This window comes from Danio aesculapii, chromosome 13 (assembly GCF_903798145.1).
Source record: "Danio aesculapii chromosome 13, fDanAes4.1, whole genome shotgun sequence".
NCBI classification, from domain to species: Eukaryota; Metazoa; Chordata; class Actinopteri; order Cypriniformes; family Danionidae; genus Danio; species Danio aesculapii.
Window position 1 is genome coordinate 23,861,435 of NC_079447.1, and position 22,507 is coordinate 23,883,941.

A 22,507-nucleotide genomic window follows, 5' to 3' on the forward strand; every position below is an offset into this window, starting at 1 on the left:
TGATACGACACTAAACCCATTTAAATTTGCGTGACTTAGTTATACATTTAGTTAAATTAAGCACGCTTCATGTGAGACCCTTTTCTTTCTTTTTTTCTCTTCCTCATAGCCTTTCCAACTGAAATCTTAAGCTAACCTATCTGGAATCTGAAATCTCCAGCAAACCTATCTGGAAAATTTGGTTTTTTTTTTAGCATAACTTTCCAAAGTCTGTTTCTTAAAACAAATGATCGCGTATGGCGTTTCAAAACAAACAACGGCGATCAATAAGTTCTCAGTCAGCCGGTGAGGTCTTACAGAGCAACACTTGCAGACATCTTCCTCACAGTCAGCATATCTGTCGAGCTCAGTGACTTAAGGTTTGTGGTCCTAAGCAGTTACAGAAGCTCGCTCAATATCTGAAAGTTATAAAGCAAGGCTTGGCGTTACTGGGTAGGAGCTTGACGTGTTAAATGAGCATAAAAGACCCAGCTGGTTGGGGGAACCACTTGAGGGGCCAGCAAACAGTGCGTCACATCCTTGGGAAAAAAAGAGAGGAGCGATTCCAATGGAATCAACATGTAAGCGCATCTGCATTGGGTGGCATCAATAAGAAGACGGCTGAGGGGAAATGATGACACTGCGCTACAGGTGAATTCATCCATTGACGCTCATTCGGGCTCCGCGCGTCCTGCCACAATGACAGCGTGAAGAAGGAGGGAAAGCGAGAAGGCGAATTTTTGACCTGACTGTGAGTTTTTGACCCGAATACGATGAAACAACACTGCGTGACAGCAGTCGCGAGAGAGGAAATGCACGCGCAAAGACGGACTGCAAGGTAAAGCAGGAAAAGTTGCTCCGCGCGCCGAGGCTTCACTATTTAGTGAGTGCTGGGCAACCCGGTGCGCGCAGACTTTCTCGGGGAGAGAAGCACAGCGTAGAAGAGAGTTAAGAGCATTTTTCCTGAAGCGACCGAAGTGTGTGGATCATGGCTACGGAGGAATCGGGTGGCTTGGCGCAAACCGCCGCCGTTAAACTCTCGGAGATGGGGGAAAGAACTAAACAGTTAGGAAATGCGATCCAGGACCCCGAGCGACAAAGAAGGATTATTCTAGTCATTGTGTGCGTGGCACTTCTGCTAGACAATATGCTTTACATGGTCATCGTGCCAATTGTGCCCGACTACTTAGCGCACTTAGAGAGCGAATCGGAGCAGGCGCATGTAAAGGGTAATTCCTCAATCAACAGCACGCAAAACGAGAACTTTGACCTGCAGATCGGCGTGCTTTTCGCCTCAAAAGCCATTTTGCAGCTCCTTGTCAATCCTTTGACTGGAACTTTCATAGACCGAGTCGGCTACGACATCCCACTTTTAATTGGACTCAGTATCATGTTCGTCTCAACGTGCATTTTTGCCTTCGCCGAGAACTACGCGACCCTGTTCATGGCGCGCAGTCTGCAAGGGCTCGGCTCGGCGTTCGCAGACACTTCAGGAATTGCCATGATCGCGGACAAGTTCGCGGAGGAGTCGGAGAGGAGTCGCGCGCTGGGCATTGCCCTCGCCTTCATCTCCTTCGGAAGCCTGGCGGCGCCCCCGTTTGGAGGGGTACTGTATGAGTTCGCGGGCAAACGCGTCCCGTTCATTGCGCTCGCCTGTGTGTGTTTGGCAGACGGTATACTATGCCTGACTGTCCTCAAGCCCTTTTCCAGTAGGACTAGAGAGAACATGCCGGTCGGCACCCCAATTTACAAACTAATGATCGACCCGTACATAGCGGTCGTGGCAGGAGCTTTGACCACATGTAACATCCCCCTTGCTTTTCTGGAGCCCACCATCGCAAACTGGATGGAGGAGACCATGAATGCATCCCAATGGCAGATCGGGATCACCTGGCTGCCAGCCTTCTTCCCTCACATATTAGGCGTTTATCTCACTGTCAAGCTGGGAGCAAAGTATCCACACTTACAGTGGTTTTATGGTGCACTTGGCATGGTCATCATTGGTGCCAGCTCGTGCATTGTGCCGGCTTGCAAAAACTTTGAGCAGCTGATAATCCCCCTGTGTGGCGTTTGTTTCGGCATTGCACTGGTAGACACAGCTTTATTACCCACACTCGCTTTTCTCGTAGACGTCCGTCACGTGTCTGTGTATGGTAGTGTATACGCTATTGCAGACATCTCCTACTGTGTTGCCTACGCGCTGGGCCCTATCGTGGCCGGTAAAATAGTGCACGACCTCGGTTTTGTGCAGCTCAATCTGGGCATGGGTCTGGCGAACGTACTTTACGCACCAGCCTTGCTACTGCTGCGCAACGTGTGCTTAATGAAACCATCCCATTCCGAGAGAAACATGCTTCTGGAGGAGGGAGCCACAGGTCTATACGATACGATCAGAATGGAAGAACGCCAAAGAAAGAAGCACGGCTACAGTTCGTCCGGTAACTGCGTGCCGATCGACGAGAACGGGACATTTGCTGGACAATCAAAGTCATTCTCTGAAGAAGAGACGTCTGAGCCAGAATACATATAGTCTGAGTTGTCTGTCCCTGATACAATCCTGTTTAAAAGAAAACCTCTGCTGAATATAAATGTTTTTCATTCACTCATTTACATGTTACTCATTCTCCCGAGGAAAAACCTGCTGGTGAACGGCTTACAATCATACAATGATTTATTCAATTTACTGAAATGATGAGACTAATATTTTTTTTCCTTCAATACAAAAGAAATGCAAAAGATTTATTTAATTGTATAGTATTCCGCTGTATTAAGTTGTATTCAGGGATATAAATATGGTGCAAACATTAAATATGAAGATGCGTGTGTACGTATTAAATGGGCCTTCGTTCAAGTTATTCCGCCGATTTTGTGCTGTTACAACTAATATGCAAAATGTCACCTGACACCTTCATAGAAAAAAAATGATGGAACTGGTGTGAATCCTGCCTTCTCAGTGTCTGTTTCGAGTATTAAATGTTTAGGGTGTATTTCTGGAATGCATTGCTGTATATTATGAAATATAATGGTGTACATATGTGCATATCAAATGTACATAATTAAAGAAAACTGTGAGATGCCTTGTGCGCAATGTGACTTTTTTTTTTCCAAAGCATACACATTCTCCTATCTACAATGAAAAAAATAATAATTTGATTTACATGATCTCACATAATCACTATGATTAATTATTGACAGTTAAAACAGAAACGAATGTTAAACGTAAATAAACAAGATAAAATATCGCATTCATTTTAATGCAATGAAAAGCATTAACGCGCAGAAAAATGACGAAAAAACGAAATTAGTTCATATCAATAAAGAAAACAGCAAATAATTATTGATATAACTCCCTCATGCATGTGCATTTACATGAATAAAACACAACATTCTTGTTGCGTCATTATTCTTTATGATAGGCAGCAAATGTAGGCTATATTCAACTCCAGAGAAAGGATCACGAATATAAAGCGATTGACAAAAATAAGTATTTTTACCAAACAGCTGCAAATCGACTATATTTATTTAAAAGAAAGAGAAACAATTGTTAATCAATCAGTATGGTATATAATAAACCTTTCCGCTTTTCCATTTTAATTAAATTATCGAGCGCGCTCCTTCACGGACATTTCTTCTTCTTCTAGGAGATGTAGAAGGGTGCTCATAAATTTTGCTCAAGGACTCAAGTTAAAGTGAGTATGAGGTGGGCTGGCAGATGCGGATTCGAGCGAATAGAGTTTAGAGGGAGGAGTCTGGGAAAGGTAGCGCTTCTTCAGCATCCTTCAGCATCTTTCCTGAGGAGCATCCGAAGCTCCTGAGCTCAATGAATGGGACGCAAGTATGCCGCCTGAAACAAGTTAACAGACGTTATTAACGGCACGTCGGAATTATGAATCTGGACAAACCCTTTGAGACATCTGTAGACTCGACAGTGGGTATGACATTTTGGTGAGTACCTTTAAACTATATACTTTAAAGAATATAACGTGAAACCTGTTTATTATTGCTTCATATTTGAGTAAGGAGTTTAAAAGACTTTCTATTTTATTTAAATGCAAAAAGGCATTTTAATTATATTAAAACTTTATATTCATTTAAAAAACTCAACATTCATTTTTAAGCTTGCTCCTTGTCTGATGTGGTTGATGAAGAAATCAAAAAAGCATTGTTGATGTATTTTCTAAGAATAATTGCATTTCTAAAACGAAATGTAGTAAAGCTATTTCTAGTGAATTCTTACTTCCTCATTTCTTTCTGCTTCAGAGGTAACTACGAAAACTGTTAGTCAGTTTGCATCTTTCTTCACTGAACTCTTCAACTTTGAGGATGCCAGTTTCGAAAACGGACCAAGCAAGAGACACGGGGGATCCGTGTGTAAGCAAAACACATTTTGCATGTAAAATGTGACTAAAGTTGTTTTATGTTTATAACATTACTTCTTATACTTACAAGCTGTCATTGAAGTCCACATGTTGATCATGTTTTATCTGTGAAATTATTACAGAAATTCTCTTGTTGTACAGAATCAAAAACAGGGGGAATAAAATCTTTAAGCATAACACGGGATAAACTGTAGCATTAAAAAAAATGAAAACCCTATCAAAGCTAATTAGGCAAGCGACTCATTAGCATATGATTAATTAAGACTTGCTTGTTAAAGAAACAGTTCACCCAAAAATGAAAGTCCAGAAATTAAATTATGGTAATGACCTTTTTTTTTTTTTACAGTAACATGTAGTTACACTGTAAAAAATAATCTGACCAATAAGTCATAACAACATATGTTTTTATAATAATTATCAGTGACTTTATTTGTCAAATCAGTTATTTTTTTTGTCATGTGATCTGTTTTAAGTCTATTTATTAATTTAGTTTATTTTTTTATGTATGACATGGACATCGAGATGGGAAAATTGGACAAAAATTTGCATTTGTTTAAGTGTTTAAGCACACTTGCTAATTTTAAACCTGTGGAAGGGAGTCTTTTTTTTTTTGTTTTGTTTTTTAAGAATTTTAAAAAATGCATACATAACTGCATAAACATTTAGCATGCATACAGACATAAGTAAATAATTGGGCCATAAACAATTTATAAAGATCCTATCAAAGCCAATTAGATAAGAGACTCATTAGCATTTGATCAAATACTACAAGACCTACAACATAAATGCCTGTTAAAGAAATAATTCATCATCTACTCTCTCTTCACTTTCATTCATTCATTCATTTTTTTTTGGCTTAGTCCCTTTATTACTCTGGGGTTGCCACAGAAGAATGAACCGCCAACTTATCCAGCATATGTTTTACGCAGCGAATGCCCTTCCAGCTGCAACCCATCACTGGGAAACATTCATACACATCCATCCACACTCATACACTACGGCCAATTTAGCCTACCCAATTCACCTACATCACATGTCTTTGGACTTGTGGGGGAAACCCATGCGAACACAGGGAGAACATGCAAACTCCAAACAGAAATGCCAACTGACCCAGCCGAGGCTCGAACCAGCGACCTTCTTGCTGTGAGGTGATTGTGCTACTCACTGTGCCACCGCTTTGCCTCCCTTCACTTGTTCCAGAATAATTTGACTTTCTTTCATCCATCTGTTGAACACAAGATAAGCTATTTTGAAAAATGCTGAGAATCTCTAACATTGACTTCCATAGCATTTCTTTTTTTTTCTACAATGCATGCCAGTGTTAATAGTTTTGAGCTTTCTTCATAATATAATTTTAGGTTGAACAAAATAAACAAACTTGTAGCGGTTTAGAACCACTTGAGTGTGAGTAAATAGTGAGTGCATTTTCATTTTTGGGTGAACTATTACTTTAAGGAATAATACTGTAAATGAAAGATTTACAATAAATCTCTGATGTTAATGTGAATTTAGGGACTCCCGAAGCTTCCCGTTCCCCCCTTGAAGCAAACACTGGACATGTACCTGAAATGCATGGGTCACCTCATCCCAGAGGACCAGTTCAGAAAGACTAAAGCTGTTGTAGAGAAATTTGGAGCACCTGGCGGAGTCGGAGAAGTTCTTCAGAAAAAGTTACTGGAGAGAAGCGAACAAAAGGCCAATTGGGTAAGTACTATACTGTAGCAACTGTGACTAAAAAGTGCAGAAACAATTTGTTTAAAGTTGTTCAAAAGTGTTTAAACTCTTGTTTCTGATCATTGTGTTAGGTGTATGATTATTGGCTTGAAGACATGTACTTGAACAACAGATTGGCATTACCTGTCAACTCCAGTCCTGTCATGGTCTTTCCCAAGCAGAACTTCAGGGGTCAAAGTGATGTCCTCAGGTATGAGAGTCTGGAGAAACATCAAGGGCAATTTTTACTCATAGCTTCACTGATAGCAATTTATTAAAAGGCAAATATCGACGTAGATTAATTAATGATCCAGTACAGTAAATGTGCTAGGGCTGAGTCAAGCTGTAAAGTCTGTAAATCACATGATTTTGTCCATATAACTGTGTAATTGAGTAGGTCATTAACTAAAAATAGATTTCTCCATCAGCAGTTTAATCTAGAGATTAGGAAACATATGAACAAAGTGTCCTCCCACACTGCAAAAATATATCCGTTCATTTGTAATTGCCTGTAGCTTATGATTTATGGGTGCTTTTTGATTCATTTTTTGTTTGTGCCTTGATTAATTATGGAACCTTGGTCAGACTAGCAACTCTTTATCCAGTTTTTGGATCATAATTTACAAGAACAACCCAGGCAAAAATTATAAAAATAATAAATAAATAAAAATAAATAAATAAATAAATAAATAAAAATTCAATAAATGTAACATGTTTTAAATAAGTTGTCAGAGCAAAGATTTATGCTAAATAAAAACTGTTAATGGATATTGTTTACACCCTTACTTGATGCTGATTCTAAAATACATGATGAACAGCTTCTAAAAAGATTGTCAGAGAAAAACAATTTCATACCATAATAGAATTTTCTTTATTAAAAAAATTCTATATTAATAGCTAAATGTAAATAATTTGTCAAGTTTTGATTTAGTCCCTTTGGAGACTTTGTTAATAGTCCCTGATTGATTGTGCTAATTAAAACAAAGGAATTAAATGAATGTGCATTATTTCATGTAAACAATTATATTCAGTGTGCATTAAATAGATCTAAAATATTTACAATTTTAGAAAAGATTTCCAAATATATATATTTTTAACTTACTATTCATTACATACCAAGCTGTGTTTAACACTGATGGTTAAAAAAAATGTTTCTTGAAAAGCAAATCAGCATATTGAGATTGATGTCTGAAGGATTGAGTGTCACTGAAGACTAGAGTAATGATGCTGAAAAGTTTAATTAATGCATATTCAATTAATTTAAAAAAAAAAAAAAAAGTGATTTTAAAACTATATTAAATGTCACAATATTACTATTTGGTGAAGAAATATATTTTAAAATGACTGAAAACATGTTTTAATTTTTTTTTTAACAGATTTGCTGCCAAACTTATTTCTGGTGTATTAGAGTATAAATCTCTTATTGATGGGTAGGTTACACTTATGTTTACACTATATGTATTTTTTATTCTCATATCACATTAAGCTTTATTGTAGTAAAAATAGATGTTTTCTTGCAGACGTGCTCTCCCGGTAGAACATGCTCGGGGGCAGCTGGCCGGGACGCCACTGTGTATGGATCAGTACAACAAGGTCTTCACCTCCTACCGGCTGCCAGGAACAAAAACAGACACTTTAGTGGCTCAGAAGAGCACAGTCATGCCAGAACCAGAACATATAATAGTGGCTTGTAAGAATCAGGTAAATATTACTTCATTTGAACCTAAAACCTGTACAATGTCTTGGTTTTATATTGCTGAGTCAATGATGACACAACCTATTATGTTGTCTGCTTCAAGTTACTGTACATTTACAAAAGTGATTTTATAGGATATTTAATATAAGTTGTAATGCCTAAGAACAATTTCTGTATAAATATATTAACATAAATATTCCAATCTTAATAAAACGCTGCTGAAAAATGGGTAAAACTTTGTGGTTTGTGGAAAAGTAGCAAAGTATAATTAAATTATAAAATAAAATGGCAACTGATTTGTATTTTGAGGCTGCGCAGTGATCTTTTAAATAATTTTTTAATAAGTGACCAAATAATTTAGCTAATATTTTTGATATATAAAATGAGCTACACTATAATGACGTTTTAGTTAGCTTCTTCTGTAAAACAGAATAAAAATGCATGATAGATAAAAATATTCTAATGTATTGAAACATAAATATCACATTTTTATTGTTTACTAGTCTGTTATGCTCAGTAAAGAGACAGATTTGATGTTGTTTTCTCTCATAAATGCTGTACCTGTTTGCAGTTTTTTGTTCTGGACGTGATTGTGAACTTTCGCCGGCTGAATGAAAAAGACCTTTACACTCAGCTGGAGCGAATCAGAAAGATGGCAGACATTGAAGAGGAGCGTCTGCCTCCAATCGGCCTGCTCACATCAGATGGCAGAACACAGTGGGCCGAGGCTCGCAAAGTACTGATCAAAGGTCAGACATCATTTATCTTCAACTCACACAACCTATATATCTGCCTAGACCTGCAATTTGACATCCAAATACTAAGAAACAAAACAACATGAGTTTGTCTGAAAAAACAACTCAAAATCCCCTTGATAAAAGCAGAAGTTCTTTACAGGTTAATGGAACTGACACACACAAAATGTAATGCTTCTCGGTGGGGTGCAGATTCTACCAACAGGGACTCGCTGGATATGATTGAGCGCTGTCTGTGTCTGGTGTGTTTGGATGAGGAAACTGCCACTGAACTGAATGACAGCAACAGAGCTTTGCTAATGCTTCATGGAGGAGGAACGGATAAAAATGGAGGCAACCGGTGGTACGACAAACCCATGCAGGTACTAAAACCTACAGATGGATTTATATTCCATTGATCACGTGATTAGTTCAATCGTAAAGTTAAATTATGGTAATGATTTTTAAATTTTACAATAACATGTAGTTACACACTGTAAAAAAAAAAAAGAATCTGACCAATAAGTTATGGCAACATATGTTTTTATATTAATTATCAGTTATTTTATTTGTCATATGAGATGTTTTAAGCCAGTTTAATGTAATTAAATACTTTATTTATGACATGGACATTACAATTACATTGGACAAAACCTATGCTTTTGTTTAAATGTGCTAATTTTCAACATCTGCCCAAGGGAGGCTTGGTTTATAATATATTTTTAAAAATAAATAAACATACATACATAATATACACACAAATGAATAACTCTAAAGGCAGCATGATCAAATAATAAACTAATAATCTAGTAAAGTTAAAATGATGATCAACACGTGACATTATAATAATGGTTGTGACTACTGTGTACTTACATTTAAATGAATAAATTGGTATAATTCTCTTTTTGTGTACACATACATGTTTTTTTGTTGTTGTTGTTTTTTTTACATTGTACTTACATTTAAAAAACATCTAATTGTACAACCCTAAATTAGATAAAGTGGAGACAAGTTGGAAAATGCAAATAAAAAAAGAAAGTAGTGATTTTCAAATTTACTTCGACTTGTATTTCATTGCAGACAATATGAACACAAAATATTTCATGTTTCGTCTGCTCAACTTCATTTAATTTGTAAACATACATCCTTTCCTGTCATTCAGACCTGCAATACATTCCAAAAAAAGTTGGGACAGGAGCAATTTAGGGCTAGTAATCAGATATATTTGTTAAATAAATATGTGAATTGAATCAGGAGATGTCAACAGGTAATTATGATTTGATACAATAGAAAAATCAAAAAGGGGTCTAGTCCTTTAGGAGTAAAGATGGGGCGAGGATCACCAGTTTGCTAACAAATACGTTAGAAAATTATTGAAATGTTTAAAAATAGTTCAACAAGCAATGCAAAACCACATTCTGCACACATTACAAAGTCCAGGCTGCAGAGGAAGGGGATACAGGTACTTGTCTGGCCTGTCTGCAGTCCCGACCTGTCTCCAGTAGAGAATGTGTGGTGTATTTTGAGAAGCAAAAATGCGACAATGAAGACTCCATACTGTTGCCCACTTCAAGACTTGTTTGTCTTAACGTCTTTTAAGTGTTGAGAAAAGGAATGGCAACATTACAAAGTGGTAAATGCTTTACTGTTCCAACTTTTTTTATTGTGTTGCAAGAACCCAAATAGGAATATGTGTTTATTTTGGAAAAAAAAACAAAAAACTATAAAGATCATGAGGAACACAGTAAATAATGTTTGCTGTATTGTCTGCAATGTAATACAAGTCAAGGTAAATTTAGAAATCACTTTCTGTTTATATTTGCGCTTTCCATACTGTCTCAACTTTTTCTGATATGGGGTTGTGATTTATAATTACACCATCCATTGACCCATTCTTAATAGCTTAACTCACCCTTGAGCCTATGCATCAAACCTACCTTTAGCAATACAATATGAACACAAGACATACATCCCGTCTATTGTTGATAATAATTACAAAGTAGTTAAGGCATCCTAATATTAAGTGGAACCTTAATTTGATTTAGCTTAACATTTTAGGGTGATTACTCTTTTTTTTTTTTTTTTTTTTTTGACATTGCAGCCAATGTACTTAGCTAAGGAAATACTGGGTTATACTGTGTAAGGTAACTACACTGGTTAAGGTTAGGTTCAAAGATAGTGAACAGTACCTAGTTTTTACCAAGGTTAGGTAATGACTATAAGTGCATAAGTAACAGTACTGTAAAATAAAGTGTTACCATGATTTCAGTTTGTAATAGGTGCAGATGGATGCTGTGGCGTTGTGTGTGAACACTCTCCTTTTGAGGGAATAGTGCTTGTGCAGTGTTCGGAGTATCTACTGAGATACATGTAAGCCAAATTGTTATTTTATTTATGGAAAACAATTTCAAAGTAACCTAGAATTCATGGTTGGTCTGTAAAATAACCCAAACTTCTGAAAGATTTTGTAATATCTTGTTGTTTTTTCTTTTTCGTTGATTTATGTTTTCCCAAAGAGGCAGAAGTGACAACTCTAATGAGAAGGCTTGAGATTAGATATGTGCTGACATTCAATAATACGTTATGATGCATGACATTGTTATCAAGGGAATAATTATATATTATTTAACTTCCTGGATATTAATTACTTTAAGAATATTCAGATTGTTTTATTTACAGTTTCTTTTCTCTTTTCTGAAGAATGTTGGTACTCTGCTTGCTAACAAAACTGTACAGTTCTATTAGATATCGTACATATTATAGTACCTCTTCTGCAGCTTATGTCAATATCGTTATAAGATCTATACCATGATAAAAGCTTCAGCAATTATCAAAAAAAATTATCAAATCTCTGCTTACACATATAGTGCCAGGCTGAGAATAAGCTAGTGAAGATGTAATGTGATGGACTGTAAGGCTATTTCTCTCTCAGGAGAGGAAGCCCATCTAAGCTGGTGAGAGCAGCCAGCATGAGTGAACTTCCAGCCCCCAGACGACTGCGCTGGAAATGCTCTCCAGATATCCAGACCTTCCTCACAGCCTCAGCAGACAGATTACAGAAGTGAGTCAACACAAGAGACAGGTAGCAGAGTTCTGTACACTGAAAACTATATCTGTATTAACAGCTGTCTGTATGATCCATGGGTATTTTCTGTTCTCTGTTAAAGTCTGCTTTGACCACTTTTAATGCTGAAATTTGAACTCTGTAGTTTAACTAAGTGACTTAATAATTTGATGCAATGTATTGTCTGGGTTGGTCATGTGAACTTCACTACATAAACAAACTAATGGGCTGCCAATTAGTTTTTCTGTTATGGTAGGGATAAAAAAAAAGGAACATTTGTATATACAATATGTAAATCTCTCTCTTTCCACACACACGCACGCTTGCACGCACACACACACGCACACGCACGCACACACACACACACAGAGTGGTATTGGTGGTGTATGAGGACTCTCCATAGACATAATGTGTTTTATACAGTAAACCGCTTACTATATGGCCCTATCGCCCTAAACCCAACACTAACAGAAAAACCTGTAGTTAAATTTGAATATCAAAAGTTCCTTGTTAAGTGTTTTGAACATGTAACATTCCCCAAAATGTCACTGTGATACTTTTCAACAATAAAAGTAGTAGGAGCAGAAATAAAACTCCCATAATAATCTGAAAACATACAGCAGGGAAAATAAGTATTGAACATGTCACCATCTAAAGGTTCTGTTGAAAATTTTCCTGGATGTTTGGAAATCCACTTATGCAAAGAAAACAAACCTAATTAGTTTACAAATTAAATTCTGCATAATAAAATGAAATGACGCAGATAAAAAGTATTGAACACATGAAGAAACGGAGCTATAGAAAAGCAGTGAAGGCCCAGACAGAAACTGAAATCTCTCAGTAGTTAATCAGCAACCCTCTGCCCTTCGTCATTGTAAATTAATATTAGCTGCTTCATTCCAACATCTACATTACCAGGAATGATGAAGATGATTTCAGCAAGACAATTGTCCAAAACTCAGCCAATGAAACTTTCAAATGCTTTCAGAGAAAGAAAATAAAGCTGTAAAATGGCCCAGCCAATCACCTAACTTGAATCCAATATATAAAAAACAAATTAAAGATCAGATTTGACAGACGAGACCCACAGAACCATCAAGATTTTTACACTCTTTTGAAGTCTGTGAAAAACTCACACCTGAGCAATTCATGTGACTTCATTCTCCATACAGTATGAGAGCCGTCTTTAAGCTGCCATTACCAAAAAAGCCTTTTATATAAAGTATTAAATATGTTTCAGTAGTTCAGTACTTTCTTTTTGTGTCATTTAATTTTTATTACATATAACTCTTTTTTGCTTTGCTTTGTTTTGTTTTGTTTTGTTTTGTTTTGATGTTTGTATTGTTTGGGGTTTTACCAAATTCTGGTTTAATTACATGTCAACAGCTCTTTTAAAAATATTATTCCCAGGAAAAACATGGTGTCCAATACTTATTTTCCCCACTGTAAATAAATGGAAAACGCCCATGAATATAGGCAACCAGACAAAGCCTGCTGAAATATTTCTATTTCAAATAGATGCTTTACTTTTGAATTGACATAAAAAAATAACAAAGAAATGTTTCTTGAGCACCAAATCCTCATTAAAATAATTTCTGATGGTGACACTAGGTGTGTCCCAAATCGCATACTTATGCACTTTTCTTCGCCATTTTGTATTATAAATAGTGCAAGTAGTGCGTTTACACTGAAAACTCTAAAAATAATAATAAGTGCACTTTAATTACCTGGCTGATGCACTCATTTAACCAGTAAAATTAAGTGTGGAATATTTGGCACACTTAACGACCGCTGCTTAATTTATTTTGGATTATGAAAGCAAAATTCTCCTACGAGAGCGAGTATAGCGCCTTCTGATGGTGAATGCGGTTATTTTCATGGCAGGCAGGTATTATTTGGTACTTTGGTCATTTATTTCACTAACATGGAAACCATCAAACGTCATCTGGGAAATGGTTTGAATTTAGTATAAAAAACGTGTTCCATTTGGGAAGACGCTACATACACTACGCTGTTTAGTGTGCAAGTGCATAAGTACATAGAGCATAAGTGCATAGTGTATGGTGTGCCATTTGGGACGCAGCTACTGAAAGTGATGTTGAAACTCTGCTTTGCCTTTATGGAAATTTTTAAAGTATTTTTTAAAGTAAAGTTTTAAATTTTAAAGTATATATTTGTTTAAGTAAATTATTTCACATAATCACCATTATATAAAATATCACCATTTAAAACTTGAAAAAAAAAAAACAAGTTTACTATAGATGCTGATATAATAAATAAAAGCCACATTGCTGCATTTTTAAAAAATATATACATATTTTAAAATATATCAACTGTTATATCCCACAGACTTGTGAAGAACCTGGACATGAATGTCCACAAATTCACTGGTTATGGCAAGGAGTTCATCAAGAGACAGAAAATGAGCCCTGATGCTTATGTCCAAGTTGCGCTCCAGTTTACATTTTACAGGTCAGTCTTTATAATTCATTAGAGCCCCACATGAAAAGAACCTATATGAGAAAATATGCACATATATGAAACCTATATGCTGTATATATGCACATATATGATATTATATATGCTGCATATATGCGTATATATGCTACATACTGTATAGGCAAAATTGAGGTGCATATATGTGCATATACTGTACAGGCCATATAGATCTTCGGTATTGCTTATGTCCACATATAAGCCCTATATGTACATACAAGATATGTCTCCTATTTAGCTCATATCTCACTTTGGTAACTGTCATACATGATGCCTAGCTCATATTTTCTATTATCAAGGCAATAACTAAGAACTAACAAAAAATGTAAAAAAAAAGTATGTATGGGCGAACACTTGAAATTGGTATCACATGTAATTGGGATGCTATGGAATTTAACTATGGCAAATAAGTGAGAGGAGATGGAAAGCTATGATGTTTACATGTTTTCCTGAAACATTTACAAGGCCAATTCTTTCTTGTATCGAGATAGTGGAAAAGAAAGAAACGTATAACAAAATGTTTTTTTTTCTTAATTTTTTTTGTCTTATTTTTGTTCTTGTACTATTTAATTGTTCTTAAGTAAATAAAAATATAAATTCATTTTATTTATGTTGTCTAGCAGCTATGGATTTTAATAATTTTACTAATATATAGGTAAACATATAGGTCAACATATAGGTGCATATATGTACATATAATATAGGAAAACAGCCAATTTTATATATGTCACATATATTAAAAACCTGTATAAGAAAACCCATATTACAACATATATTTTTATATAGGTTTTTTTCCGTATGGGGCAGCATACTGAAGATTTACTGTAAGTTTAACCTTGTTTTTTTTTACTTTTTGAGTACAGATGTCATGGATGTCTAGTGCCCACCTATGAAAGTGCATCAATACGCCGCTTTCAAGAAGGACGAGTCGACAATATCCGCTCCTCCACACCTGAAGCCTTAGCATTTGTCAAAGCTATGGCCAGTGGCTCCAAAATCACTGTATGTGTTTTAGTGTGTAACACCATTCAAACTGCCCAGTCAATGTCAGAACAGCTTATAAAAGAACAATAATCCCTGTCTTACTTGATATATCCAGGATGCTGAGAAAATGGAGTTGCTGAAGAGTGCCATAAAAGCCCAAACCAATTACACAATTCTAGTAAGTGAAATAGACAGCTGAATTTGAACTACAATTACACAATCTGTCATTTACAGTCAAGAAGGAGGCTGGGATTGTCATATCGCCTGTTCTCCAATAAAACATTGCTTTTCCACTCTTTGCAAACAGGCAATCACGGGAATGGCAATAGACAATCACTTGCTGGGGCTGCGAGAGATTGCCAAGGAGCTGAAACTGGAAAAGCCAGAGCTGTTTTCAGATACGACCTACGCCACCAGCATCCACTTCACTCTCTCTACAAGCCAGGTTGGCTAATTGAATCATAGAACATAAATGGATTTGGTATTTATAGTGTGCATGCATTTCTCATTTTAAAGTGCCCCTATTACGCTGTTCAAGTTCAAAGTCAAAACATACTTTGATTTTCTCAGAGTACACATTGCAGTATCAACTCTTTTTTCCATCGCATCTGAAATGGTTTGTTCAAGGATTCAGTTTCTTTAAACCATGGCCTTTTCTGAGAGCTACTATGCTCTGATTGATCAGATATCTCAGTGTATTGTGATTAGTCTACAGTTTCAAGCAGATGTGAAAATGAAAGGTACAGCTCTGGAGGCTTCCGTAGCACGTGTAAACCATGATCCAAAATGTGCTAAATTGACCAACAGAAAAATGGCAGATAGGCACTATTACTGAAGGAACCGCAGATTTTTTTTGTAAGCCTAACAAATTGAACCAGCACAGTAAATAAGTTATAATAATGTTAAAATAGTTCATTTACTCACAAAGAGCTGAATAAAAACAAATTAATGAAGCATATAAGGGGGTCCAAGATCAGGTAGGTCTCGAGAGCTCCCTCTGGTAAAGGGAGAAAAAGGAGGAGATGGGGTGGAAGCGGGGATTCTTCCAAAATGAAGATAGGGTAGTAGGGTAAAATTGGTCTATTTATTGTAAGCTTGAATCAATCTAATTGGACTTTTGCTGATTACTGATGAGAGGCCAGCCACGATCAATCATATCACATGCTCCTCTCGACATTAGTACGTAAAGCATCACTTATAGAGGCTATCGAAATATTGATATGAAGTTCTTAGGAAACAAAAATTGTGCCAAAAGATTGAAAGCAATCTGTGGGATTTTAATCAACTGTTGAGTAAGGGAGCATTAACACAGAAAGTGTTTTTTTCCATTTCATTACTTCTTTTCCATTGTTCTTCTATAATTTGATTACTGTTTGGATTACAGTATTTGCAGCGACTTGCACATGAGCACCATGTTTTTAAAGTGTCATATCAAGTCAAAAGAATCAATGCCAGTTGCAAAGCAGTGGACCAATCAGAAGAACTCAGAGGCCGTGGAAACCTAGGATGCTTCTGTTTACAGTACCAAGTTGGTATGACAACTATTTTATTTGATGGCAACACAGTAGAGGTGCTTAAAAAAAATAGCAGTCTTAAGTGCTGTTTTGGATATTTATAAACAAAGACATGCCCTGTGTTCTGAATGGGCCTTAAGAATACCAGTGCAGAAGGCATGGTGACTCAGTGGTTAGCACTGTCGCCTCACAGCAGTAAGGTTACTGGTTCAAGTCCCAGCTGGGTCAGTTGCCATTTCTGTGTGGAGTTTGCATGTTCTCCCCGTGTTGGCGTGGGTTTTCTCCGGGTGCTCTGGTTTCCCCTCCAGTCCAAAGACATGCGCTATAGGTGAATTAGATTAACTAAATTGGCCATAGTGTGTGAACATGATGCGTGCTTCCCAGTACTGGGTTGCAGCTGGAAAGTCATCTGCTGCGTAAAAAACATATGCTGGAATAGTTGGTGGTTCATTCCTCTGTGGCAACCACTGATAAGTATGGGACGAAGCCAAAGGAAAATGAATGAATGAATGAATGAATGAATGAATACCAATGCATGTGTTTCCAGCCAATTGGAATTTAAAGCTATATTATATTTTCTTATAAGCAAATGTTTTTCACATTTCTTGGCACAATTTTTGTAACTTAACTTTTGTATTGTTTTGTATCTGCCAAGGACTCTTGTCCAGGAAAGGAAATTGGCACCTGTGCGTCTAACAGTGATATACTGAAAGAATGAGCCTTGCAACATAATGTCAGTTGTAAGTTTTAATTTAGATAGTCAGGACTCCTTGGTGAAATCGCAGCCTGAAATGATAGTCACAAGTAAAAAACAGTATCTTTAAGACATGGTGACAACCTGAAGCAACCTTTTCCAGTTCTCAGCTACAACTACAGTGTCAAAATAAAAAAAAATCTGATAGAGGTTTGTGCTTGAAGTAAGACTGGACTGGAAATAACTCCATTTACCCTGCACTTTGATCTTTGAGAATCTGCAGTCTTTTTTACAGCTACATTACATAAAAAAGCATAACAGGGGCACTTTAGTTATTTTAGAAATGTTTAAGACTACATCACCAATTTTTACTCTTCAAAAAAAACTTGCTAGGTTCCTACCACTGAGGAGATGTTCTGCTGCTATGGCCCAGTTGTCCCAAATGGCTACGGAGCCTGTTACAATCCTCAGATGGACCACATCCTCTTCTGCGTGTCCAGCTTCCGTGAAAGTCCAGAGAGCAACTCAGATTTGTTTGTGAAGACTCTTGAGGGGTGCCTGAAGGAAATGCAAGATCTGTGCAGAAAATGCAACACTGAAGCTAAACCAACTGACTCCACAGAAAAGATAGAGGGAAACCCTAAGGTAATGAAGAATGGAAGCAAGTCATAACAAGAAGCAACTGTTTAGAGGATGCAGGAAATAGTGCAATTGTAGAAAGAGCTTATTATAACCTCAAATATATAGCAAGGCTGATTTAGTTAATGCTTACGCGACATAGTTAAAGTAGGCATTTCCACTGAGTCATTAAAAAATTGCCAAATATAATGAGGAACAGTTGTTGCATAGAGATTCTATGAATGTGTAGTCACTTTACAGTGGTAGAGAGCTGATCTAAAAACTGGAGTTATTTAAGATTATTTTTAGATAATAAGAATATATGGGGATTTAAAAGGTGATTCATATAGCCTTCTAAATGTGAACAGTGCTGTGTCCAAAAGCTTATGGAGCATATGGGGGGTAGGTAGCAACAGGACACGACCAAAACCAATGATTGTATGACATCGTCTCTATTGAAATAGACTCCATAAATTTTTAAAGCAATATAGATGTTCTTTTGGTGCCTATGATATCCCACAATTCCGTCCTTTCAATTCTATGAAAGTTGAGCAAAAATAAAGCCGTCAAATTTCACTAAACACCTTTAAAAAATAAAAATTAAATTGAGGGTGAGAGAGAGAGAGAGAGAGAGAGAGAGAGAGAGAGAGAGAGAGAGAGAGAAAGAGAGAGATGATTATTGTCAGATCTGAATTGTCACATCAGTATCTAAACCCCTCCTTTTCAAGAACATACTTTGCTCTGATTGGTCAGATGACCCGGTGTTTTGTGATCAGGGGCGGATTTAATGATTTTGTGGCTCTAAGTAATTCCAGCCATGGAGCCCAAAAGTTCTAAAATGCACCTTTTGTATTTTTTAGATTATTATTTTGCTGTTTTTTTTCTTGTATCATTCGATCTCCTTTTCTACATTTTATCTTAATGCGCAATAATAATAACATGTAAAGCATCTTAAAAAACAAATCGTTTCAAAAGTTTTAGAAGACGAATTCTCAACTAAAAATAATAAATGAACTATTTCGTTTTTAAAACTAAATCTTTACTGATTTGACTGCTGGACTGGTCCATGATTGAAGGTGGTGGACACATTTGCGCAGATGTAATAATTACGTTCAAATTTACATATTTAGACCCTCAATGTACAAAATATGATATAAAACAATGTTATATTAAATTTATAAGAATAATTTATATTTCTAGGTATTTATTTGTGCCCTTTCAGATTTTCTGTGGCCCTAAGCGGCTGTTTACCTTGCTTAATGATTAAATCCACCCCTGGTTGTGATTGGTCGCAATTTCTAAGCCTCTGCAGTGTTTGAGGGTCAAAGACAATGCTGTTCACAAGAAAACAAGCAAGTATAAATCAATTTTGTTACGAATCTTACATAGTTTACAGCAGGTAGTTAGCCTAAACTGGTTCTTTCTTTTAAGAGACAATAACCACATTGACTGTGAAAGAACGTAAAGATGAAAGAATGTTTCTTCTCTACCGAGACAACTTCATCTCACTAATCCAGCAACTGTAAAATTCAACAATACTGTGCTTTTGATTCCATGACCACTGAGCTAAAAAAACAAAGATGCTGATTCAAAGACTGTAAATTCATCACATTTTAATGTCATTTATAACAAGAAATGAATATTCCTCGACAAAGCTCTCTAAATTTTGTTGTAGATCAATCTAGTCAGTTTTATGGAGTACCATAAATGCACATAAGTGATTACTACAGTAGCTGCATATAAGCTTTCGGACACAGCCTACAATGAGCTGAGATCTGTCTCCAAAATCCTATAACTCCAGTCTGTCTCAAACAAATATAGTACTTTACTAAAATAAAAAATGTCAATTGCATACATTTCTTCACAATTGTATGGCCACATGCACACTGTAAAGCTTCAGGAGTCACAACTGCATTACAATATGAGAATAAATTCTCTACATTATCATCTAGAACATGACTCGCTATTAAAAATGTGATCGTTGATAATTGACATGTTAACCATAGCAATATTCTGTTATCTTGTGGTTTTGTTATTTTCAACTTCTGACCAAAGTAATAATATTACAGATTTTTTTTGTACAAGATTCAGAAGGCTGCTTCATAAAGCACAGTGTTGAAGTGTTGCCATGTCTTCCTATTATAAGCCTTATTAACTTATTAAGGGTAGTTCATCTACAAAAAATGAAAACTTACTTATTATTTACTCACCCTCATGTGGTGGTTCCATACCAATATTTTTTTCTGTTTACTTATTTGCTTTTATATAGCAAGATCTGGCAACCCAAATCAGCCAATACTTTTCCTTATGATTTCTGCAGTGCACATAAGAGACGACATCTACATAATATGTTTTTAAGTATCTCATTAACTAGTTGTTTTCTTTGGTTCTGTACACATGGCTTATGTTGTTTCTAAATGTGAATGTCACTACCTGCAGTTTTTAAAAGAAATTTGGCTGTTCAACACAGTTGTCACTCCTGAAAAATACTGTGGTGTGTGTAAAAAAAAAAAAAAACAAGACCAGAAGTTGAACTGACAACTGAAGCTGAATTGTGTGCGTGGCCTTTGCTACAGTATGACTTACTTTCTTCTCTGGAAAACAAAAGACTATTTTGAAGAATGTTTGACTTGTTCGAAACATAACTAAAGGATGACTTTGTGCTTGTCACCAGAAAGCAGACTGGAAAATTAAAGTAGCTGCTTGAGCTTAGAGGGGAAAAAAGACATTACTGCTGCCTTTGAGATACTGCAGGTGTACTTGTTAAGTATGCATAGAAAAATATGGCACTATATATAGCTATAGCTCTTTACAATCTAAAAGTTTTTATTAGTTATGTCAGAGTTACCATATAACAACCAGTTATGGATGTCTGTATAGATATGAATGATGAACCTGTGGAACTGGACCAGAAGCTGCTATTTAACTTTGTTATTTTTTGTTTTTTTAAATCAAATATGTGTCTGTTTAAAAAAAAAGATATATGAACAGAAATATGAAAAGACGCAAAGATTTTGTGTCTGGCTCAGATTTAATAATTTATACTGTATGGTATTATAGCTTTAAAATGTGCAGTGTTTTGCTTGTTCTATAAACTAATTTTTCAATGGGCCATATTTTGAAATACACAGTCTGTATAAATGTTTAAAGAACATGACCTAATGCGAATCAGCATGTTGCATGAACAGTGTTATGTGGTTCCAGTCTGTGGGCTTGTCTTAATTTCTAATGCAATAATTGCAACAGGGATTGCTGACTTTCAGTGCAATAGCAGAAACCTTTGAGGCTAAGGTGAACAGTTTAATTAATGTACAGTGACAAACTGACTAGCTTTTCTTGTATTTGTGACAGTGTGCTTAAGTCTGAAAATAACATAGAGATGTGTTGCACAGAAGAACAATCAATACTTGATGTCTAATGTATTTATATTTGAATACAGAATATATTTATAGTTGAAGTCAGAATTATTAGCCCTCCTTTGTTTTGTTTTTTTCTTTTTTAAATATTTCCCAAATTATGTTCAACAGAGCAAGGAAATTTTCACAGTATGTTTGATAATATTTTTTCTTCTGGAGAAAGTCTTATTTGTTTCATTTGGACTAGAATAAAAGCAGTTTTAAATTTTTTAATCCTAATTTTAAGGACAAAATTATTAGCCCCTTTAAGCTATAAATATTTTCGATAGTCTACAGAACAAACCATTGTTATACAATAACTTTCCTAATTATTCTATCCTGCCTAGTAAACCTAATTAACCTAATTAAGCCTTTAAATGTCACTTTAAGCTGTATAGAAGTGTCTGGAAAAATATCTAGTAAAATATTATTTACTGTCATCATGGCAAAGATAAAATAAATCAGTTATTAGAAATGAGTTATGAAAACTATGTTTAGAAATGTGTTTAAAAAAAATCTCTCTGAAAAACAGAAATTGAGTAAAAAAAATAAACAGAGGATCTAATAATTCAGGGGGGGGGGGCTAATTATTGTGACTTCAACTGTCTCTCTATGTGTGTGTGTGCATATATATATATATATATATATATATATATATATATATATATATATATATATATATATATATATATATATATATATATATATATATATATATATATATATATATATATGAAGAATGAGTGAGCTTATTTTCTATAATGTGAAATTATGCAGCTGAACAGTTTTGTTTGTGTGTATAATTTGTATATCCTACAGTATGTGATTATTACTACAGTATTGTGATTGTTATTCTAAATTGTTCAGTGATAGCTATTTGATAAATGTATTTAAGCACTTTATTAATAGACCAGATGCTATAACTAAAATAGCTTAGATGAAACAGACTAACAAACCACCTACATGCACTAGATTACATACATATATTAAAAAAACAGCCTTAGCTTAAGTGTTAGTAATATCATATGTCAGTTGTACATCATGACCTCATGTTGAGAATGAATACAGTACATACAAAAGAGATGAAAGAGCAAATCCATGTGAAAGTGAAGATGTAACAGAATGTATTTTGTTCAACTGGTGGTGGAGTGCTTAAACTGTGACGTCCTGTAACTAAGATCTTTATTTTTCTAAGTTATAGTTTAAAAAATAAATCTATTTATCAATATAAATGTATTCTA

General features: G+C 35.5%; 2 protein-coding genes across 2 annotated transcripts; both read left to right on the forward strand.

Annotated features, from left to right (window-relative positions):
- The first annotated feature begins 443 nt into the window (after positions 1-443).
- Positions 444-3,056, forward strand: slc18a3a (solute carrier family 18 member 3a). Its single transcript, XM_056471558.1, has one exon. It carries the CDS (start codon positions 968-970, stop codon positions 2,507-2,509), a length of 1,542 nt encoding a protein of 513 aa, XP_056327533.1. The 5' UTR covers positions 444-967; the 3' UTR covers positions 2,510-3,056.
- A 726-nt stretch (positions 3,057-3,782) lies between these two features.
- chata (choline O-acetyltransferase a) lies at positions 3,783-21,842 on the forward strand. Its single transcript, XM_056471361.1, has 15 exons — positions 3,783-3,924; positions 4,240-4,350; positions 5,871-6,062; positions 6,164-6,282; positions 7,448-7,501; positions 7,592-7,772; positions 8,339-8,516; positions 8,715-8,884; positions 10,771-10,871; positions 11,434-11,562; positions 13,915-14,037; positions 14,925-15,063; positions 15,161-15,223; positions 15,353-15,490; positions 17,647-21,842. The coding sequence occupies exons 2-15, from the start codon at positions 4,303-4,305 to the stop codon at positions 17,923-17,925; spliced, it is 1,914 nt and encodes a 637-aa protein (XP_056327336.1). The 5' UTR covers positions 3,783-3,924; positions 4,240-4,302; the 3' UTR covers positions 17,926-21,842.
- The last annotated feature ends 665 nt before the right edge of the window (positions 21,843-22,507 follow it).